Source organism: Corvus cornix, chromosome 26, assembly GCF_000738735.6.
Source record: "Corvus cornix cornix isolate S_Up_H32 chromosome 26, ASM73873v5, whole genome shotgun sequence".
NCBI classification, from domain to species: domain Eukaryota; kingdom Metazoa; phylum Chordata; class Aves; order Passeriformes; family Corvidae; genus Corvus; species Corvus cornix.
The window spans coordinates 4,443,035-4,465,666 of NC_046354.1; the positions used below are offsets into that span (position 1 = coordinate 4,443,035).

At 51.7% G+C, this 22,632-nt stretch overlaps 3 protein-coding genes across 9 annotated transcripts in view; 2 read left to right on the plus strand and 1 right to left on the minus strand.

Annotated features, from left to right (window-relative positions):
- KCTD20 (potassium channel tetramerization domain containing 20) overlaps window positions 1–8,218 on the minus strand; it is a 30,277-nt gene extending 22,059 nt beyond the window's left edge. For 2 of the 6 annotated variants that reach the window (XM_039565311.1, XM_039565313.1), the window contains exons 1-2: window positions 7,833–7,912; window positions 3,350–3,421 (exon numbers count right to left, since the gene is read on the minus strand). Coding sequence is in view for 1 of the 6 variants with exons in the window: in XM_039565309.1 (XP_039421243.1) it covers window positions 7,833–8,203 (371 nt within the window). In the remaining 5 variants the exon portion in view is untranslated. Of the gene's footprint in view, window positions 1–3,349; window positions 3,422–5,342; window positions 5,436–7,832 lie in introns of those variants that run through there. The other 4 variants (XM_010404457.4, XM_010404458.4, XM_039565309.1 and 1 more) reach the window with 3 other exon arrangements.
- A 602-nt stretch (window positions 8,219–8,820) lies between these two features.
- Window positions 8,821–15,365, plus strand: ETV7 (ETS variant transcription factor 7). 2 transcript variants are annotated; one of them, XM_019288813.3, is made up of 8 exons: window positions 8,821–9,234; window positions 11,028–11,145; window positions 11,413–11,577; window positions 11,857–11,964; window positions 12,848–13,036; window positions 13,313–13,455; window positions 13,809–13,909; window positions 14,344–15,365. In XM_019288813.3, exons 1-8 carry the CDS (start codon window positions 8,848–8,850, stop codon window positions 14,453–14,455), a joined length of 1,323 nt encoding a protein of 440 aa, XP_019144358.2. In that variant the 5' UTR covers window positions 8,821–8,847; the 3' UTR covers window positions 14,456–15,365. The 2 variants fall into 2 exon arrangements, with proteins under 2 accessions (XP_019144358.2, XP_039421464.1); XM_039565530.1 differs by lacking the exon at window positions 11,028–11,145.
- A 3,929-nt stretch (window positions 15,366–19,294) lies between these two features.
- BNIP5 (BCL2 interacting protein 5) lies at window positions 19,295–22,530 on the plus strand. Its single transcript, XM_039565555.1, has 4 exons — window positions 19,295–19,386; window positions 20,470–21,209; window positions 21,853–21,987; window positions 22,451–22,530. The coding sequence occupies exons 1-4, from the start codon at window positions 19,355–19,357 to the stop codon at window positions 22,528–22,530; spliced, it is 987 nt and encodes a 328-aa protein (XP_039421489.1). The 5' UTR covers window positions 19,295–19,354.
- Window positions 22,531–22,632: the final 102 nt, after the last annotated feature.

The following is a 22,632-nucleotide window of genomic DNA, read 5'->3' on the forward strand; positions in this document are numbered from 1 at the left end:
GGCTCTCAATCCAGTTCACAGGAGGTTTTGTTTTGAGTTGTTATTTTTACTTCAGCTGTGACAGCCTTCTAATTAAAGATAGCACTTAGTGTCTGCAGCACACAGGGTGAGAGGCTGGAGAACACTCTATTTTCTGCATTAAGAATTGCTTCATCTCTCAGAAATGCAATAATTCTACTCTTCAAGTGGTGAAGTGGCATTTCCCATAGCTGTTTATAACACCTTTAAAATGCTCTTGGAATGACTTAACAGCACAAAGTGAAGACACACAGAGGTGCCACAGCCATGGCATATTAACCAATTTTCTGAAAACAATTGATTTTCAAAACCAGCTTTTAAAAGGAGAGGCCCATGATCTTTGCAAAGAACATTTTGTAATAGGGACATCTGACAGACAGGACACCACTTAAATATAGCATAGCCCTAATGCACAAAACTCTCCACAGCTTTATCAATAAACAAACCCAGTTTCCCCCTTGCTTGGCTAGCACAAGGTAACAGAAATCATTAGACTGGTTTCACTTCAGTATCTTGTGCAGTGCATTCCCAGCTGACCTTCTCTAACCCAGCTGTTTATCACTCTCCTTGGGCCTGACAGCAAAGCTGCACGTGAACACAGCTCCTTGCATCAAATACATCATTTTGGTCTTTCTGAGAGCCACCTTGTTCAGCCCTGCAAGGGGACTTCCATCCCCAGAACACTGGGAGCAGTGACAGAGCAGTCACAGCACCCTTCCCACAGCACCCTTCCCACCCCACCCAGCACGTCTGACCATGGCCTCACCCTGAGCCTGAGGTGGGACAGGAGCAGACACGCTCCAGCCCCATTACTGGATGTGAAACAGGAGGGAATGCTGGGAATGAGAAAGCTCCTCTCCCATGTGCCCAAGAAGTGCTCATGATCAATATTGTTCCCCATTAGTGCAGCATCCAAATCGATGGCTTCGACCGCACTCAAAGGGAGGTCTGAAATCGCTGTGCAGCACAGCTGAGTCCAGGGATCAGCAGCATTTAGAGTAAAAGCTAAAACCTGCCTAGTCTCAAGTGACTCAAACATCAGCTAATTTACACATGCTTAGGATGGACCTCAGCAAAGCCTGGATATGGGCAAAACCTTGTGGTCTTTAGGTGCTTTACATTAAAGCTGAATCACTTCTCAAATATACCTGAATCACCTGATTTGCGCATGACTGAATAATCTTATGATTTTTCATATTTGTTACTTGGTCAGTCTGAAGGGCAAAAGAAAAATTAGATCCTATAGAAAAAGGCCAGGTTGTGCTCATATATAAGAGAGAAACTCCATGGATTTAAGAAATCAAATTTTAACAGCAAATCAAAACCTGAAATTTTAATAATCTCTATTTCTTTTCTATTCCTTAGCTGGACTCCTTTCCCAACACAGGCAGTAAAGTCAGCCTCTGACACCTGACCAAGGACTTCTCAACAAGCATTAGACTACAGGGAAGTCTGCAAGTGCCTGCCGGAACATTTCCGTCAATGGATTAGGGAACTCATTCATAACCACCAACTGCCACAGCAGATAACATTCCAGACAGACGGAAGCTTTTCTGTGGGTAGAGATTATGTAACACCACGCTTTTTAATCCACTGGTCCAGAGGAAGAAGAGATGAGCTCACTTTCACAGAGGTTAAAGCTTCCTTACTCTGTTTTTCTCCGTTGTTTGCTCCAGTTATGTTGAATTAGCAGATGATACTGAGCACATGAACTGAGGGACTTGGAAAGTCCACCCCGCTCATCTCCAGTCCATCAGAAACTCTGCTGCTGCTGCCATCAGTTTCTCCCTTCCTGCCTTTTCCCTGCTCACATCTTTTGTGGACCTCTCACTCCAATTTATCTGAGTTACCAGAATAACCTGAGAACTGCAGTAATTCAGTTATAAAACAGGCACCACTTAGAGAAAAATAATGTCAATGATTATTAAACTGAGCAAATCGCTCAAACTGGGGCAGATGCTTAATCCTGGCAGTTTACAGGACATCCAATGGCATCATGTGGACTCACAGATTCATTTCAGGTGACCAGCTGCTGTCCCAGCACAGCGAGCCACAGGGTTGGGCTCCAAGGGACTCAGCTATGCCTTCTAGATCAGGAATTACATTTATTGAAAACCCCTCTTTTATCAAACATGGCCTTGTTATTTACATCTGCCTCATCTGTTTTGCAAAGCTATGTTGCCAAAACTTTGCATACAAGCCATGTGGCAGCAGCAATCATTAACTGTTACACACCACTTCTCATTGCTGTCACAAGGTTCAGTTCTCCTGTTTTTATGGCTGCCAAGCTCTGCTTCCTTCTGAAAACTTCCTGATTCAATGGACTAAACTCTGACACCCCACACAGGTCAGGGATGTCACACTGTTTTATGGGAGCTGGTCGGGAACTGCATTCATTTCCCAGTTCTCGGAACACACGCTGTTGCCACTGAAAGCATGACTGACTAATAAACTCTAATCTAGACTATTTGTCCACAAATTGCAGAGGCAGACCTGACACAGAGCTGTGCTTTCATTTCTCTATCTTTAGTCCATTTCCATCACCCCTTCTTTATTGCTCCTTTTGGCTACTTCTGTATTGAATCCCAGGCAGCTTTTTATTCTCACAGTAAATAGCTGAGTAATTCTCGAGTCACTCTGACAGAGCGGTATATATGACTTGTTACATTTTATAGTTCACAAGGGTATTTCTATATTTGTGTGTTCAGTAGCAAAACCAATGAGTGAACATTCGTGCTCCCAGGAGCAATCCATGGATTAACACCACTTTTAATAGCTGCACATAACACATTTGAGGTTGTTCTGAGGGCAAGAAGAAAAAAACAATTGCAAATTGCAGAAGAAATTACTGAATGTTGAGCTTCAGCAACTGCAGCCCATGTTCAGTGCTGCTTCCAAGTCTAACAGACATTGATTTTCCTTCTCAATTTCAGGCCTATGCTTATGGACCAGCTGCCCTTCAAAAGTCCTTAGTCCTCTTTTGTACTCCAAAAAGTGGATCCAAAGCCCCCAGGGGTCTGTGTAAAGTCTCTGCTGAGGCTGGAGGACACATTGTGACTGCAAATTAGAACTGGAACAAGACACAGGAGGAGAAATGGTTGTGAAAACTGATGGAACAACACAGGCAAGGCAGGTCCCAGGACTTCGGCTACTTCAGCACCTGTAATTATTGCCCTGTACCACTCCCAAAACACATCCACCTCCCATTACCTGGATTACAAGTCCCTGCTTCTCTGTACTGTCATGGCTCAGAACAGAACAGGGAGGCTGTTCAGCAAACAATTCACATGGCAAAGCCATCCAAAAGCCAGAGACCCAAAATTGTACCAACCTTGGCAAAGATGGTCCAGCAGTGCTACCCGACTGTCATGTTGGAATCAGAGGGGACATTGGGACCAGAAACCTGAAATCAGAGTGGCTTTCATCAGCAGCCTGGCCAGGTCTCCCCAAAAACCAGATATTACAATCACATTGTTTCTATAAAAACGTTAATGTTAGCAAATTGGTAATTTCTAAACTTTATGTTAGCTCTGGTTATGCTATTTATGAATAAAGTGAAGAAAAAAAAAGCTGATGGCTCCCCACCCTTTTACATTTTCACCCACACAAAAGGTGTTACGTTGCTTGTCTGGATGTGGGTTAAATTAGCCAGTAATGATCCTCTGGCTAAGTTCACTTTTTATTAAGGAACTCACTTAAAAATCAGGAGATCCTTTAGACAGCTCAAGTGACCTTTATCAGCAGGCACCAACTCAGCATTTTTCTTCTAAAGAAAGAGCTCATTATCCACACACTCCTCTGGGATCTCCAAGCAGAACACAGCAGTTCCAGAGTCCATCCCAAGGTGAAAGCTTTAGGGAGACTCACTTTGCATTCATTAAGCAGGATTTGACTTTCTAGAAGGAGGAAGAGTTCCTGACAGTGGCTTTGGCAAGCACAGGCACCAAACAGAGAGCACACAGGTGCTATTTCAGGGAGCGCTGCAAGGCTCCTTTCCCCAGTTATTTGGCTGCTGAGCTGGCCTCTCATCATGCAGTGACTTTCCTAACAGACTCTGCAACTCTTGTGATGCAATTATTAATCCAGTCCCACTGCTGGGCCAATGTCCCTTTGCAATCACAGCTTCTGGCAAAGGGGGACGAAGGTGTTGTTAACTACAGCACTGGAGCCTTATGGCAAATTCATTACAAAGGGTGAAATGTTATTTACTTTTCTCTACACCCGAATTTTCTACTTATGGGTTTTCAGGTAAAAATAGCAAGACTTTTAAACAATATTATACTTCAATTCTCCTGACTGCACTGCTACTCAGTGAACTGAACACTTGGCTGCCTGTCACGGGCACATGGAATGAGTTCAAGATGAGGTCGAGTGACAAACACATGGCCCAAACTTGGGGCTGAAAGCATCAACCAAGAAAATGAGATGTTGATTCTTACTTCTCATGACCTGTAAAGACAGACTGAGTCACCACACAAAAAAATGTTACAATATCCTGAACAGAAAACTCCAAGCAAGTGGTTATGAAACCTCTTGGATTCTCAGAAGGCAGGACTGAACATGCCAAAACACGAAGGTACTTCAAAGAGACTGAGGTAATATCAGATTTATGATCAAATCAGCTGAAGTAAGAGGGTTTCTCAAGTCTGATGGTTAAAAATACTTTGGGGATGCAAATACAGATTACTGGTGTGCAGAGCTCGGGTAAGGCCATCTCTGGAGCACAGGAAAACAAAGTGTAACTTTGAGTGCTTTTATACTGGACACATCCAACAACCCTAGATGGATCTTAGGTGATACATTTCTGTTAGCACAACCGGTGATGAGGCTTCTGGAATTACTGTCTTATCTGCCACTCCAAGAACTGTCTCAAAACCTTTCCAGAAAATCAACAACCCAAAGAAACTGAATATGGGGTTTTCTCTGCCTGTAGGTACATGCAATGTACATCAAACAGCTCAAATGACTTTGCTACTTGGTTCTCACTACTGTTAAGAAGGATAGAAATAACCAGTTTGGTTCTTTCAACTACAACTTCTTCCAGCTGCCCCTGCAGCTTGACTGAGCTCACTGAACTCCACTCATTTTTAGAGAATAACTACAAAACAGAAAGCTTTCAAAAATAAAATGATGTAATGAACTACTACCAGAAAGATCATTCCTTTCAAGCCCAAATCAAACACAAAACTCATCCCCTTTAATTCTGGCAGCAGAAGCCAGCATCAAAAGGTATCAAAAAGCATTCCACGTGCTGCAAATTTGTCTGTCTTGAATCAAACACCAATAAATCAGCACATGCCTACTTCCATGATAGCAGAACTTACTTTAACCTGTCCTTAATTGCTTTAAGATAAGCTGAAATTAGTCTAGACACAGTCTTCTGTGCAGGTTGGTCTACATAAACTGCTGCATTTCAGCTGTAAGATCAGAACACAGATGTTATTATGGAAAATAAAGACAATTGTTGTACAGGCTGCTTTGCAGAAGAGCATTTGTTAGTGATGTAAATACAGAGTTACGTTATAAACAGGGCATTTATTTTAGTAAAAGGTGACTGCTTCCCTAAACAGCATAAATAATAATAAAGGCACATGGGAGTCCAGTCTGAAGAATAATAACTCTGACAAGCAGCTTTGCCTACACAGTAACCCACAGTTCCTGACCCCAACAATTCACTGTTTTGATGCTCAGATCACTGAAAACACTGCTGTGAACTGAGCAATACGGTATTTATAACCCTCAAATCCAGGTGACTGTGAGCAGTGCAGCTTCACAGCCCCTGCACAGGGTAAACAAGGACACAACAGGGAAAGCTCAGCCTTCCCATTGATTCCCAGATATGACTTCCTTCTGATGAACTGTTTGTGATTGCTGCTAATGCCAGCAGGAAGGATTGGGACTGAGGTGAGGATAAGGCTCTCACAGGGACCATAGGTGAACTTTCTGCCTTAAAGCCATGATCTACAGCTACAACAGGATCTGGGTTGCAGCAACCCTGGCAAAGCAATTCAAACCACTCTCCCTACAGAGGTTCTCAACCTCCCAGGTTTACAGAATCCCAGAATGGTTTGGGTGAGAAAAGGCCTTAAAGATTACCCTGTTCCACCCCCTGCCATGGGCAGAGACACCTTCCACTATTCCAGGTTGTTCCAAGCCACATCCAGCCTGGTCTTTAAGAACTTCCAGGGATGGGGCAGCCACAGCTTCTCTGGGCAACCTGTGCCACCACCTTCACAGGGAAGAATTTTTACTTAACAGCCAATCTAAATCTACTGTCAGTGTGAAGCCCTTCCTCCTTGTCCTGTCACTCCAGGACCCTGTGAACAGTTTCTCTCCGTCTTTCTGGAGGCTCCATTCAGCTGCTGGAAGGCCACAATAAGGTCACCCCAAAGCTTCTCTTTTCCAGCCTGAACAATACCAAATCTCAGCCTTTCCTCACAGCAGAGCTGCTCCATCCCTCTGATCATCTTGGTGGTCTCCTCCGACACCTTCATGCCCTTCCTGTGCTGGACCTCAGGGCTGGAGGCAGCTCTGCAGGTGGAGTATCCCCCCCTCCCCAGCTGCCCACACTGGGGGCTCAGCCCAGGGCTCAGGGTCCAGCGCATGTGACCAGGGCATGTCCAGGAACTCATCCCCAAGTTCTTCTCCCAGGGCTGTTCTCTATCTCTTCATCCCCAGTCTGGACTGATACCAGGGGCTGACCTGACCTCGATGCAGCACCTGCACCTTGGTCTTATTAAACCTCATACCCAAGACTGTTTGCGTTATTATCATCCCTTCCCTGAAGGGCCTCAGGTCACTGAGATGGCATTACAGAGACAGGCAGGATCACAGCTGACACAAAAATGTGCCTATGAGCAGAGGTGGGCTGAGGTCTCACCCACTTAGGTCTTCTCACCTACTCACCCATTTAGGGGAAAACCCCTTAGAAACTCCTGCTCCTTTCAAAGCACTGTGGGGCCAGCAAGGATGGAGGAAAAGGAAGGTTAACTCAAGCCTAAAACATGCTTAAGAACAACACTGCACCAGCCTACAGTGCCAGAACACGCGTAGGAGGGCAGTGTGTGACCAACCAGCACCCCGAGGGGAGGCTGGTTCCATTCTGGGGGTGGTGGGCACAGCAGCAGCCTCTCCACAGGACACTGGGCAGTCCTGGACTCACACACAGCCCAAGAAAAGGTGAACATGTCAGGGACACAAGGATGCAGTGCTAACCTAGGGATAACAGCCTCAGCCCCCTGCCAAACACAGAGTGTAGGAGACACCCCAAAGACCCCCTTTCTAAGGAAACACTAAAAAGGTGGCAGCACCCCCACCGCCACAGATGCCTCCCGTCGGTGCACACAATGTGCTGTCCCCAAAGCTCCCCAGACCCCTCCAAAGCACATCCACAACAAGAGAGTCCCCTGTGACTCCCAGACACACCCCCAGCCCCACGGCCTCCTCATCCATGTCCCCTGACACTCTTCCATGTCCCCAGATACCCCCCGAGCCTCCTCCAAAGCCCTTTCACAACAACGGAGTCCCTTGAGACCCCCTGCGAGCCCCTCAGCCCCCTCCCCCAGGTTTCCTGTGACCCCCACGCCCCTCTCGGCCCCGCACCTTCCTCTATGCCCGCTGGGCCGGGAAAGCCCCTCCCACCCAACCCCCTTTTCCGGACACATAGCGCACCGCGGGCGCCCCCAGGCCCGTAACCACCCTCAAAGCACAGAGAAGGCCGAGAAGAGCCCCAGAAGCTCAGAGAGAACCGGGAAGAGGTCCCCAGAGCCCCGGAGGGCCCAGGCAGCCCCCTCACCCTTTGAGGCCTCACTCACCGCGTCCCCGCCGCGGCCGCTCCCTCAGGCGGGCGGTGGGCGGGGCCCCGCCGCTGAGTCCCCGCCCAGCGCCCACGACGCCACGTGATTGGATTCGCTCCGTGATTGACTTCCCCAATTGGCCAATGGAAACCGACGGCGCGTGAGAGGGCGGGGCGCGGGAGGCGGGTGCCCGCGGGGGAGCGGAGCCCGCCCAGTCCAGCCTGGTGCCCGCCCAGTGCAGCCTGGTGCCCGCCCAGTCCAGCCTGGAGCCCGCCCAGTCCAGCTTGGTGCCCGCCCAGTTCAGCCTGGTGCCCGCCCAGTCCAGCTTGGTGCCCGCCCAGTCCGTGCCCACAGCCCCTTTCGTCCGTAAAAGTGCCTCCCAGTCCCATCCCAAGTCTATCCCTGTCTCCTTCTAGTCCATCTCCGTATATCGCAGTCTATCCCAGTGTCCCCCAGTGGTTCCCAGTGCCCTTCCAGTGCCCCTTTTGTTCCTAAAAGTACTCTTTTTGTCCCTCCCGGTCCCATCCAATCCTGTCCTAGCGCCTCCCAGTCTATCCCAGTACCTTAGCAGTCCACTTCCAGTGCCCTTTTTGTCCGTAAAAGTGCCTCACAGTCCTTCCCAGTCCTGTCCAATCCCTCCCAAATCCCATTCAATCCCCTCCAAGTCTATCCCAGTCACTCCCAGCTCCTCCCAGTCTATCCCAGTGCCCTCCAAGTGTATTCCAGTCACTCCCAGTCCATCCCAGTGTCCCATTTGTTCCGAAAAGTGTCCTTTTGGTCCGTCCCAGTCCCTTCAAAGCCCCTCCAATCCCCTCCCAGTCTATCCCTGTGCCTCCCGGTCCCTCCCAGTCACCGGCAGACCCCCGCACCGTGTGTGTCTACGCATCACAGGGTGTGCGCGGGGGCAGGTGGGCACCCTCCAGGTGTGCGCCCGCCTCCCGGTGCTCCGGGACCGGTGCGCAGCTTCCCCGCCTTCCCCCCCGAGTCCCCCGGCCCCGCAGCGCTGCCCCGGCGGCGCCCGGTGGAGAAAAGGATGAACCCCGATACTGGAGCTGCTCCCGGCGTGTCCCGGGATCCGTCCGTCCTCCAGCCGCGTGCCCGCCCCCGGGACCGCGCTCAGCCCCCAAGGCTGAGGAGGTTTCCCGGTGCTGTCCCGGGCGGAGCGGGATCTCCCGGGCGGAGCGGGCCGAGCCGCGGGGTGACGGCCCGGGAGGGGCGGGGGGAGAACGACCCGGCCCCGGGCGCTGCCCCCGGCGCTCTCCGGCTCCCGGGGCTCCGGCTCGTTTCGATTTCGGTTCTCGCAAGGATCGCGCCGCAGCGGCCGCGGGGACGGAACCTGAGCGCTCCGGACACCGCGGCAGCGCCGGGCTCCGCTCGCACCGGGGCGGGGAGCGGCCGCCCACGGCCACCGGCCATGCAGGTAGGAGCCGCCCGGCCCCGGGCCGGGCCCTTGTCCTCCCTCCTCCCCGTTCCCCCCCGGGATTTCTCCCCTCAGTTAGGGCTGGAAGTTCATGCCCGGGGGGGTGACCCCCTATCCCGCCTCCAAACGGCTTCACAAAGCCCAGAACAGCCGGCGGCCTCTCTTCCCCCCATTTGGTTCTGAGCAAAAAGCTGCTCTCATACATCTGGGGTTCCTTTTCCTTTTCACCCCTCTTTTTCTCACGTTCCCACTCGAACACCCCCAAGGACAGTATTTCCTCCTGAAGCAAAGGAAAGCCGTCTCAGAAATGTCTGAAAGCAGCTAAGCAGGGATAAAAGCGAGAACATAAAATCAGTATAACATAATAAAAATTCAGAATGTATCTCACGGCCTAGAAACCTTTAGGAGCAAGAAAAATACCATATTTGTTCTGGTTTTACTGTAAATCTCGTTTGTAAGAGAGTCACACTGATGGGAGAAAATTAAAATAACTTTTAGATAGTTCTAGACAAAATACACTGCTAATTTCTTTCACTTTTATTTTCCCCATAGCTTATTGCTTAGAATGAATCTGAAAGACAGTTTGCGTTGCTGCCAAGACTGCTCAGAGTTTATTCTGGAGTCTCACTGTTCTCTTCATGTAGTGTCATGCTTGCTTTGCTAAATCCAACCCAGTGACAGCCAGTGACCACCAACTTGTGCTTCTGCTGAAGAACCCCCCTCAGCAGCCTGCTGCCTTCCTCCTGCTGTAACTCCCAGGGAAGCATTTTTCCCTGGAGTGATGCAGTGTATTGCTCCTGTCTCCTGGTCTCCTGATTTTGGGAGCTTCAGCTTTGCATTTAAGATGTGCCCAACTCCCATCTCCTCACCCCTGATTTTCAGAGGGCTCAGCTCCTCTGCCCGCACACACAGTCGAGGGGTGGCTGCTCTAAATCACTTCCAAAAGCCTGCTTGAGCCTGAAGTGCTCAGAGTTGGTAACTGCTTCAGAAAATACCATTTGACAGCAAAATTGTTAATTTTCCAGTGAGTGAAGCTGAGAAATTGCTGGGATTCACATTAATGTATTTTTAAGGGGAAACGTTATCTGCTTGGCTGCCAGTAATATTTCAAGATCTCGATGGAGCTGGAAGCAGGATCTGAGCTCCCTTGTGGCTCACATGCCCTGGCTGGGAGGGAGGGGGAAGTAATTCTTGAGAGGCAGGAACTCCATGGCCGGTGAGCAAGAGGAGCTTGCATCTCCTTAAACCATGGGATGGCCATTTCCACTTATGCCCAGATGATCACTGGGGCTAGAGTGAGAGACCTCTCTTCATATGGTGTTTTTAAGACAAAGTCAAAGCACTATTGCCAGCTTTATTTTCACAGCTCTAAAGAACTGAAGTGCTCTCCTAAAACCTTGAGCATCCAATAGGTTGCTGCAGGAACAGGGAGCCAGCACAGGCACTGCAGGCTCTGCCAGTCTTGGCTCCATCTTCTTCTGCAGCCATGGGGAGTGGGGATGGGTGACCCCCATCCAGAACCTGAATGAGGGCAGGTTCCTCTGCTAAGGAGCTGTAGAAAGAGAGGGATCTCTTGCTACTAATGCTGACTTGGGCAACCAGAGACTCATTCTGGGGCTGGGATAAGGAAAAGTGTGAGGAAGATGTATGGAAGAGCTGCAGACAGCACATCACATCACACTGCTATGAGAAGCCAGTTAGGAAATACCGGAGCCAGTGGAGGCATCTCCAAAGCAAAGGCAGGACCAGAGCTGGGTGTTTTCCCCCACTGATGTATCTGATCTCTTCCCCAGGGCAAAGTGGCCATCAGCTCTTCCAGCCCCGTGGTGGCAGTGTCCTTACCACCCCCATCCCAGGCCAGACCCTCACCCGTCAGCACTGGGGAGATCTTCAAGCTTCCAGGGAGGCTGAGTGAGTAGAGGTTAAGCAAGTCAGTGGTGCTCAAAAAGGAGTTCCCATGGGTGGGACATGGGGGGTGCAGCCTTGATGTCCCACCCAGGGACCATTCCCTGCTGACGAGGGGGACAAAGCATCATCAGGGTTCATTTTCTATTTGTGGTGTTTTTGACCTGTGAGTGCTCAATATAGAGGGAAAGTTTGGTGAGGGAGATGAAGCCCCACCCTGCCACTCAGCAGTTTTGAGGACAGAGTTGTTTCAGAGGCTGCTCCTGGTTTCAGGAATCCAGCCCTCACTGTGGAGCAAGGAGGACGTGATCCACTGGCTGCGATGGGCTGAGAAGGAATATTCCCTGCGGCCCACTGACGAGAGCAAGTTCGAAATGAACGGCAAAGCCTTGTGCATCCTCACCAAGGATGACTTCAGACACCGAGCTCCGAGCTCAGGTTAGACCCAGTGCAAGGGGGTTTGTGAGCATCATCCCAGCACGAGCTGTGCTCTGCTGAGAGAGGCTCGATGGGTCCCAGCAGACCAGGCTTTGTGCTGGAGATGAGGACAACTCTTCCTTATTCTGGTCCATCTGGGGATACACATCATAAAGCCACCCCAAGACAAATACTTTGGGATGGGGAATAACCCCATACTCTGTAGTTCAGAATCTCAGCGACATTACCTGAGAGGGACTATTGTCCAAAGTCATCTGAGCAGAGTTTCCCTCCCTGCAGGGGATGTGCTTTATGAAATACTCCAGTTCATTAAGACTCAGAGAAGAGCTCTGGTGTGCAGCCCCTTGCTGAACTCACCCTTCAGGAAAGCTGGGAGCACGGAGGAAGGTACGATGGGAGAAAAATATCCCGGGAAAACGGCCGTGTCCATCAGGCAGAACCTGCCTGCAGCCCCAGTGGGTTGCTCACACCTGGGATTGGAGCTCAGCCTGCTGAAACCATCCCACACCACCGGAGAGAGGCAACCAGGTCCAGCAAGTCCAGATCATCTGGGAAGTTTGTAGGGATGCAGCAGGTCAGAACCAGTGCTAGGCAGCACCAGGGGGTCCATGGCAAACTGGCAAGGCTATGTCTTCCCTAAGAAGTCTGCCTGCACGCTGAGATTTGGATCAGGGAGGGTCAACAGCCAGGCAGAGGCACAGCCCTGCTGGAGAGTAGTCCTGCAACATAGCTGGGAAAGGGCTGAGGAGCTGGGGCTGAGCTTACACAGAGCTTCTGGATCAGTGGGTGGGGTGGGGAGAGGCCCCAAGTGAGGCTCGTGGGGGCCAGTGAGGCTTCTTGGTGCCCTTGGGAGGCCCAGGTAGGAGTTAGGGTGGGGCTGGATTGGTGTCAGGGGCTGGATGTGTGTGGAAGTGGATCTGGCAGCACTTTCCTGGGCTCTTCTGCTGGTTCATGTGTAAGGTAATTAGTACATTAACTCCCCACAACAGTTTACCAGGGGGTGCCTCTGCTCTGGGGCATTTTCCTGTTCCGGTTTTTCTTCTGCATCTGACCCTTACCCTACCTGGCATCTCCTCTAACCCTCCTGGACTTTCTGCTGCTCCTGCCTTAGGAAAATCCCAGGCTTTCCTCAGCAGCTTCCTCCTCTGCCTGGGCTGGTACCAGGCTGAGAACCACCCTGGGCTGTCCCTCCCCTCCTGTTTCAGGGCTTTGCAAGGTCTGGGACCTGCCCTAATGTGCCACAGGGTGTTTATTAGGGGTTTTTTTGCAGGTACAGACCGTAGTGCTGAGGCTGCCCCAGTTGTTTCCTCATGGCTGGGCTGTGCAGAGCAGCCCCCGTTCCACAGCCACACGCAGCCGCTGAACCTCTCCCACCACAGCTCAGAGAGTAGCTGCAGGCCAGGTGCCATCTGCTCTTTTCCTGCAACTCTGTCGGCCCCAGTGGATGGGAAAATTGCAGGTAATTATGAATTTATAGCCTTGTTCCCTGGGGAAATGAGATGGTGCTTTGTCCTGTCTGCCCATCTGTCTCCCTTACCTTCATTCCACGCTTTTCCACCTCAGTTTCCCCACCTGAAAAATTGTAATTGTTCCGAGATCTCGCACTGAAGTGCTGTGCGTGAGCTCTGGGTTCTTCTCATATTTATTGTCACTGCTAAATGTGCAATCCTGCTGCTGAGCCCCCCTCGCTGGAGCACAGTGGGAGCTCTGTGGCCATTAATCCCCCCCTGCCCAGACTGCAGGCTGCTGTGGGAATACGTGTACCAGCTCCTGTCCGACCGCCGCTACGAGCCCTACATCAGGTGGGAGGACAAGGACGCCAAGGTCTTCCGGGTCGTCAACCCAAACGGGCTTGCCCAGCTCTGGGGCAACCACAAGGTGAGTGCATTTGAGAGCGAATTTGTCATCCCTGAGAACGAAATTTGTCATCCCTGGGCTTCTGCATGTCCCTTCCATGACCTGTTCCCCAGAGCTGATGGCTCAGGGACTGGGGAGGGGGACACAGTGGGTGGAGGGTTAGTGAGAGATGCCAGCCTGGTGGTTAAAGAGGGACTTTCTCATCCTCTGGAAAGCAAACCATGAAGCCAGTCTGAGTTAGAGACCCATACTACAGACCCACAATGCCCCAAGCCACCTCAAATGTCCCATGTGTGGTCCTGCTGCACACGGACCCAAACCAAGTGTTGTTGCTTGCTTTTGCTCAACACCCCACAATTCTTTTGTCCTTCCAGAACCGGATGAACATGACCTATGAGAAGATGTCACGAGCGCTCAGACACTACTACAAACTCAACATCATCAAAAAGGAGCCAGGGCAGAAGCTGTTGTTCAGGTGAGGTGAAGAAGAACAGAGAAAGGAGCTGCCTGGGACAGCATGGATGGGGCATGGGAAGATGATGAGCTCCAGATGTTGGCAGCTGCTTCATCCAGCAACATCCTCCCCTGCACATACCCCAGTGAGTTTGTGTCCAGGCTCTGTCCTGTGCCAGCTGGGACCTCAGCGCTTCCTGGGATCCTCAGCAAAGCCTGAGGGTGGCAAATCCCCTCTGAGCTCCAGAGCTCAGCTGATCACAGAATCCTGGAATGGTTTGGGTTGGAGGCACCTTAAACTCATCCCATTCCACCCCCTGCCACGGGCAGGGACACCTTCCACTCTCCCGTGTTGCTCCAAGCCCTGTCCAACCCGGCCTCGTTGAGGGCATTTACAGCCCGGTTTGGGGCTGGGTTTGGACGTGCCCTTAAAGTCATCACAAAAACGTATTTCAGGTTTTTGAAGACTCCTGGGGAGGTTGTCCATGAGAAATCCAGCAAACTGGAGCAGCTGGAGAATGAGGACCATGAAGATTCGAAGGAAGACCCACTGGAGGTTTCACCATAATAAAACTTAGGAGGTTTCACTTCAGTGCATCACAGAGAGACTTGTGCTTTGCTGGGAAGTGCTGGTGTCTCTTCCCTCTCCTGGACTGAAGGCCACAGGGCTGGCCTGGATTTCACACCCTGCCGTGAGCCATAGCTGGGACATCTCTGGGGCTTCCTTAGCAAAACACACCCAGAAGCTGTGCCCCAGCCCCAAAAGTGCAGGTGAACGCGTGGGCTGGTCTTCTGCTGGTTTCTCTCCTGCCCTTGGGGAGGGAATGTGCTATTTTTGCTCTGAAATGTTGACGCTTGCCTTTAAGGTTTAAACTTGTGGAAAAGATCCCTCTGTTCTTACAGTGAGATGTGCTGAGCAGAGCAGAGCTCGTGCTCCGGGCCGAGCATCGGCTGCGCTGCTTTGGCAGCGAGCGCTGTCCCCAGGTGTGAATGTGCTGCTCTGAACCTGAGCCATTGCCCCGACTTGAACACGGACTGCTGCTGCAGATATGGTGCACGTTGGAACCTCACTGCCTCCTGGGAGGTTGCTCCTGGGAGGTTGCTCTTGGGATTAAGGTTAGGAGTTGCTGAAACACCTGCCTGGATCAGGCCTGGCTGAAGCTCCAGGCTCCATGGTTGCCCTAAACTGGTATTCACTTTAACTCCTTTCCCTCCAGGTAACGATTTTTGTAATTAGCTGATTAAATAATGTGAAAAGAAACAAAGCCAGTAATGAATATGACCCCACTCATGGTCAGATATGGGGTTATTTGCTTTGAGTTTGAAGCAGGAATACCTGAAGTGAGCAGAGTGTGTGTGTGTGTGTGTGTGTGTGTGTGTGTGTGTGTGTGTGTGAAAACAGAAAATACCCACTACTATTTTCACTTTGCTTTCCACAGAGGAAATAAAATGCTGTGACTGGAAGGTTGAAAATCTTACTTCTTGCTGTTTGAAGGTCTGAAACTGGGAAATCCAAGCTTTCCTCATTTAAAACCAGCTCCTGTGGGCACCCAGATCTTGTCCCCAGCATCTTTTGGCAGCTCCTAAGCCAGAGGTCACCAGTCTGAGCTGCTCAGCAGCTGATGGGTGAGCACAGCACAAACACATGGTTGCACCATGAGGTTCCCACCAAAATTGGTTACTGCCAACCTGAAACTACAGTCCCTTTGGCTGTAACTGGCCTTGCTCCTGCAAAACTGCTTCACAGCTGCAACCTGGAGATGCTAGTGGGCAGTAGCCAGTAAGAGACAGTGGTGGGATGGGTGGTGGCTGGTGGGCAAAGCTGCAGCAGTACAACATCTCTGGAAAATGGCTGAGGAGATTCACTTCCAGAAAAAATCACCAGCTCACTGGCAAAACAGAGGTACTTGAAAATTCGAGTGGTGGAGGAGAAGGAAATGAGAAGATCCGGTGGGGCAAATGAGTGTAAGGTCACAGCCTGAGGGAGATCCTGGCTAGGAAGGGAGGCCAACAATCCCTGCTAGGAGAGCAGGGTAAAGGTTCCCCAGCACCCACCTAGTGCAGCCTGGGGATGCACCACAGCAGGAAGGTGCAGTGAAGCACCCAAACCTCATCCTTCCCTCCACAAAGGGTACTTTTTGTCCCAGGGAAAAGCCAAACCAAATCTTTCTGGGGGTGAAATCCTTCAGCTTTGGTGGGACTGCAGCTCCCCTTCCTTGGGAACTGTAAAATCCTGGCCCCATGCCACTCCTGGGATAGGCACCCATGGGGTGCCTTTTTCCTGATCTCCTCTTTCCACTCCACTTTCTTGCCACAGAAACAGCCCTGATAGCTCCTGAGGATCCCATCGCTTCTTCCACCTGTGTGTTTGCTCTGTTGGAGCAGGTGACAGTTGGTGGCCCTGGTCCTTGTGCCGTGCTCACAGGGAGTGTGCGAGGCGACCTCTCTTTACCTGTTTTTCCCGTGATGACTAAAGATCACTCTGGGCTTGGCTGGGGATTTCCTTTCCTGGCTGGGAAGCTGCCAAAAGCCCTCAACCCCCCTTGTGCTGCCCTGTGAAGCTCCAGAGAGGTCTTGGAGGGAGACAGTCCAAGGGCACCTTTGCAAGGATGGGCTGGAATAAGGAGCTTTGTCCACTCTCCTAGGAAGCTTTCATGCACCTCCTGGAGAAATATGTGTCTTTCCCTGTGACAAACAGAGGCAGGAGGGCTGTAAAGCTGTGGCTTTCCTGGAACACAGACCCATCCCTGTCAGTAAACAACGGAGTAACTGCTGCTTGTGCCAGGGAGCTTGGTGTGGGTGTGTGGGAGGGACAGCACACGGCTGCCTGTGACTTTCGGCATGGCTGGAGTTCAGGGGCTGTGAAATGCAAACAGGTGTCTCATGTGGGCTTTCCCAAAGGTTTCCAGGTGCTTCATTCCCTGGAGAACATCAGCCACCCTTCAGCAGCCCCACATCTGCTGGTGTTTGGGGCAGGGCATTGCACATGGCTCATCTGCTGGGAGAAGCAGCTAAAACCATGCCCAGGCCTGGAGGAAAAAGAGGATTTGCTTTGGGGGCTGATGCCCACCCCCCTTTTGGATCAGAGGACCTGCACAGCTGGGCTGAGAGGTTTCCTCTGAGGCCATGTGTTGGCTGGTGCAGGGAGCAGTGGCTGCCCTCAACACCCCTGCCATGGTTCAGGTGTTCCCCTCAACACCCCCATCATGGATCAGGTCTGCAACTGCTGTATTGTTGTGCCCAGGTAGCTGTTGATGGCTTGTGGCTGGTTGATGGCTCGAAGGGACCTTTGTGGTCCACATAAAACACAGTGGCCTCCTACAGCAGGTCAGGTTGGCTGTGGCTTTGGCTGGTGAAGCCTAGAAGACCTCCAAGGGTGGTGATTCCCAACCCCTCTAGACACCTGTGTGAGATTGTCCCAGCCTCCTGCAGAGTTTTCCTGATGTCCAGTCTCAGTCTGTGTTTTCCCGAGAAATTAGGGTGCTTTGACCCCTGCCTTCTTCTGGACCTGCTGTCGCCCTCTGCACCTTGCAGCTCCATGTGGGGAATGCCTCTCCTTGGTTTTTTCCATCTTCTGAAGCAATTTCCGGCACAGAAGCTGGTTATCCCCTGCTGTGTTCCCATGGGTTTAGTTCTGCTTTTCCCCCTGACAGCACTGGCCTGAAGATGCCAACCCCAGCACTGTGTGCTCCCTCCCCCCGACTGCATTTCCTGCCAGCTTCCTCATTCTCTCCCAGCACTGATAAGAAAAGTGGATGAAAAGTTTGGATCCAGATCTCTTGCCCCCACTCTGGTCATGGGCTTTTGGTTTATCTCAGTCTCTTCCATCTTTTTCTTGTGCCTCTCTCCCATTAGGTTTGAATATGTCCCAAATCCTAGGAGGGATCTGAGCTCGGATAAAGACCTCAGCCCTGAATCACATTTCAGGTGAAGATATTTCCTGGAGTTAGGCTCTCCCATCTTCTGGGAAGAGGCCATAAATCAGTGCTGATTCCCACCTGAATCATGAGGAGCCCTCTGTGAGCAGGGATGGTGTTTGGACTCAGCCTTGGGTAATCTCCAGTAGCAAGAGCTCCAAACTGGAGACGGCCAAACTGCCCCCCATGGCCGGAGTGGATGTGGCTTTTTGTTTTATGGATGTTGCAGAGGGAAAAACCAACCAAATCGATTGTGAAACTCCTCCTCACCCCCTGGAATAGACTTGCTTGTGGAAGGATGTGGACAGGAGCTGGGAAGGAGCCTGGAGCTCCTCACTGAGGGTTTAATTATTTATCAGTAGATGGGGATGCTGAAAAACGGAGCCAGGTAATTCCTGATTCAGCCGTGTGGGCTCCAGAGAAAGGGAGGGACGTGGTCTGAATCTCCCCCAGTCATAGGAAATTACAGCACAGAGAGTTTATAGAAAGAGAAAGAAAATAATCCTGGCGTGTTCTGATTGCAAGCTGAACTCTGTACCAGGAAAAGAGCATTTTTATCCAGGAGACACCTTGGCTGCACACCATTCCAGCTGAACACAGCCTGTGCAGCGCTGCTCGGGTGGAAATCTCCCCGAGGGGTTTTCCAAAAAGGGGTTTTCCAAAGCCTGCGCGTCTGCAGCTCCGCGTCCGGCCCCATCCCTGCGAGCTGCAGCGCGGAATTTCGCCATCAGGTGGCAAAGCAGCGATGGGGAACAGTGGGAAGCACCTGCCGGAGGATGCCACAGCCGCGGGAGGGGCACTGCGGTGCCCGTGGGCCAAACGGAGCTTTGGCGTCGGATTTGCCCGGCCCGGGTGCAGTTTGTAGGTGTCGGGATGGGCAGATCTGCCTGGTGGAAGATTTTCCATCCCTGGGTGAGGCTGAGTGGGAGCCGCGGGAGTGGGAACGGTTTGGGGCAGGAGCTGGTTCATGTTTTAGGGTGGAAGCACGGGCTGTCTGAGGGACCCCAGGGTGGGTTTCCAGGATGTTTCAGCCCAGCCGTGCCCAGTGTGATGCAACAACCTGACAGGGCCGTGTCCCAGAGTGTCTGTGGTCCCACAAGAGCTGCCTGGGAGCTCCTGGGATGCAAGCAGGACACTGCTTCCTGCATTGAAACCCCACTTGTCTGAAGAAGTTGTGACTTCCCCTCAGAAAAATTACCCAGAAGAGCCCATTTAGGGCATCACACTCGGTAAAAAACAACAAACCAAACCAAACCCAAAGCCAAACAGCTGCCTGAGATAGCCGGTCTCAAAGGGCAGTGCTTACACCAGGTGACAGGTGATTTTATGTTGTTTTGCTGCTACTTGTCATAAGGAAATTGTTTTCTCCTCCAGTGAAACTCACGCCACGAGGGCGGTGATAGCGGGGATCCCAGGCGGAAGCGTTGGTTGCTCTCCTATCTGAATGGCTGCTAAAAATAGGACTTAACTCAGCCTCAGGTATAAAAAGGCACCTCCCAGGAGAGTCTGAGATCCCTCAGCACCCGTGGCCCAGGAGCTCATCTTGACCTATGTCCAAAGGGGCAGAAAAACTGATGGAAAGGTAAAAACCAAACCAGCAAATAACCAGTGTTGTGGTCAATGTACTGGAATCAATCGAAGCAGGATGAGGGTTGTGGCTTTGCCATGATTTAATTTAGTGGAATGATTTATTATTGAGTGTTTGGTGGGCTTTGGTGTTGGCTTGGATGAAGGGAACTTGCCTTTCTGATCCCAAAAGCAGGTCGAGGTGGGGTGGGTGGGGGTGCTGTGTGTTGTGATGATGATCTTTGGGTCTGAGCAGAGGCTGATTCGCAGCTCCAGGGTGCTTTGTACAGCCAAGTGTGCCAGATTTCGGTGCCAGATTTCGGTGCCGGTTCCCCGTGTGCTGTTCAGTGGTGGAGAAGTCTGGTTTGGGTCTGGTTCTTTGAAGGGTGAAATTGGTTTTGGAGGTAAAACCAGCACGAGGCACCATCATGGCCCTCTGGTTTTCCAATAGCAGCGTCTTTGGTTGAATTTTGCTTGTAAATGTAGAGAAAAAGGGTGATGGGAAAGGCAGGGATTGGCACTCCGAGCTCCGTTCACAGCCCTGCGCTGGTAGGAGCTCACAGAAGAGCTGCGTCCTCACAAGGTGACCAAGACCGTTTGCAAGAGCCCACATCCCTTGGCCTCTCCAGGGGCTGGAATGATTTTTAGCAGCCAATGCTTTAAGGGGAAATACTCTAAATTCTGGGTTGTGTGGCTCATCGGGTGCTCCTGGGGTGTTGTTTTTCATCGTAGGGTGGGAACACGCTGCCCTGGGATAATGGGATGGTGTCTGGGTGATGTCCTTGCTGGATGAAACCCCTTGGGTGATGACCAGGCTCCCCCTGTGGGACGTGCCCAGCCCATCTCTCCCCTCTCCACAGTTTCGGTTCCTTTATCGATGAGTCTGTGGTTGTAAAACCCCACGTGGGCCGTTTGCATCAGGAGCACTCAGATAACGACCATAAAAGTGACTGATCATTAACCAGGAGCATAAACATCCCCAGATACCCACAGCACCCCTGGGTGCCAGAATGGGGGAGGTTTCCATCAGGCCTGACCCGACTGCGCAGTGGCCTGGGGAAGGCAAAAACCAGACTGAAAATGTTGTTTTTCTCCACAGCAACACGCGGGCTCCGGCGGCGGAGATGCCTCGGTGGGATGTGGGGATGCAGCCGTCGGGCAAGATCCTCTCACTGGACAGGCGAGAGGCCAAGAAGGTGCTGGAGATTTACGTCAAGCGCTCGCTGAGCTGCCATGAAAACTCACTGGTGGGCAAAAAAACCCTTCAGGAGAAAGACAGAGGGCAAGGAAGGAAACTGGATGGGCTACAGCGGTCAGAAAGTGATTTCTGCACGTACTCATGTGCCAAACCCAGCCCCAGGAAGGAGCAGGAGGAGAGACTCAAAGCACCAGACCTGGAAGAGGTCTCTTTGGATGATGACAGCAAAGCTCCCCAGGAGGTGCCTAAAGAGGGGCTGAAGCCCGAGAGGAAAAGCACAAAAAACTCTTCCCAGGGCAAAACACAACATTCGGGTTCAAAACCAGCCTGGCTGAAAACTTTCTTAAATCTCTTCTTCAAGAAGAGCCCTGAGGACCAGAAGGAAAATGCAGGGAAAAAAGCAAAGGAGAAAGATGTCAAAGCTCCTCAGGGCTCCAAACCAGAAGGAGCCAGAAAACACAGAGTAGACTCAAGCACATCCCCAACGTCAGGCAGGGCCCTGAAGAAGAAACCCAGTCTCAAGAAGGTTTTCTCCCTGAAGAAGCATGGGGAGGAGGAGCGGGGAGAGCCAGGATCTGGGGCGAGGAGCAAGCACCCCAGCTGCCTTCCCCTGCGGCACGTCCTGACCCCAGCCCAGCCAGGTGGGACCTCACCCTCACCCCCACCCCAGCCCTGAACCACCCCTGCTGCCAGCACGACTCCACTGGGCTTCTTTGGGGAAAGTCGTCGTGTTTAGTGCTGCTTTCTAACCCCTCCCAGGGTTTTCTTCAGCCTGGGATAGGTTTGGAGATTCCAGTCCCAACCTGCTGCTCCAGGAAGGATCGTTCTGCCCGTGCTTTGAGCACAGTCACCTCAAGTCAGCTGTTGGCAGTAATCACCCAAGCACAAGATTTCCTCCTCTGGCAACCGAGGGTGTTTTAGTTTAAACCTGCATTTGAGACCTGAGATCAGATCCTAAGCCACTCTAGGGCCAACATTAAGCTGCTTGAGATTTACCTTGGGGACGAGTGGGGGCAGCTGGCGCGGCAGAGCCTGTGGGACACCCGTCCCCACCCCAGCCCTTCCCGTTCCAAAATGCTGCCGAGGAGATTTCTGAGGCGCTTTGGCAGATTCGGGGCAGGTCGCAGCAGCTCTGTCGCGGTTCAGGGAGCGCAGCCTTCACCTCGGAATGCGCTGATCCGGGCTGGGCACTGGCATTGGTTGCTGCTGTGGCTGCTGTGCCCTGCTGGTCAATTGCCAACAAACCCAATCCTCACTTCTGGATCTGTGTTTGTGTCCCAACAGAGGCGGAGAGGCCCGATGGGTACTACACACAAGTGTCCGAGGAGATTGGGCTGATCGTGCAGGGCGGCGAGAGCCGGGGGGGCACAGCTGGAGGATGTGGGGAGCCACCACAGCCCCCCGGCACCGACGGCGTCGGTGAGTGTTGGCCTTGAAAACAAACGTGCACGAGACTTGTCCCCTGCAGAGCCTGCATGGGATCCAACCCTGCTTCAACCCTGATCCCGAGAGCGGGACGAAGACTTTGTGGGAGATTTTCAGCATCAGGGTTTAATTGGGGGAGAAGGAAATTCACAGAATCCCAGAATAGTTTTTGGGTTGGAAAGGACTTTAAGGAACATCACATTCCAGCCGCCCTGCCATGGGCAGAGACACCTCCCACTAGACCACACAAAAGACAAAATTCAGAGGCAGGAGAGTATTTTTGCTGGCTGAGGGTAACAAGGGTAACAAGGCACTTGGCAATAGGTTGAAATGGGTTTTGGAAGGATGGAGGTGGATAATCATTGCTCAAGGAAATTTTCCTGGGGACTAAACAGCACATCTGGATGTGTGAGGCTTGGAGAAAGGGCTGGAGATAACCTGGTGTCTCTCTCTACAGATGAAGCCATCAGGAAAATTGTTGCCCTGCTCCGGAGTGTAGGAGATGAGCTGGACAGAGAGGTGAGAGGAGAGCTGTGAAGCTGGATGTGGCTGAGGGAATCTGGGCCAAGCTCTGCACTGATGCAAAATAAATACAGCAACACTGTCGATTTCCCCAGGGCAGGGAAACACTCAGTAAAA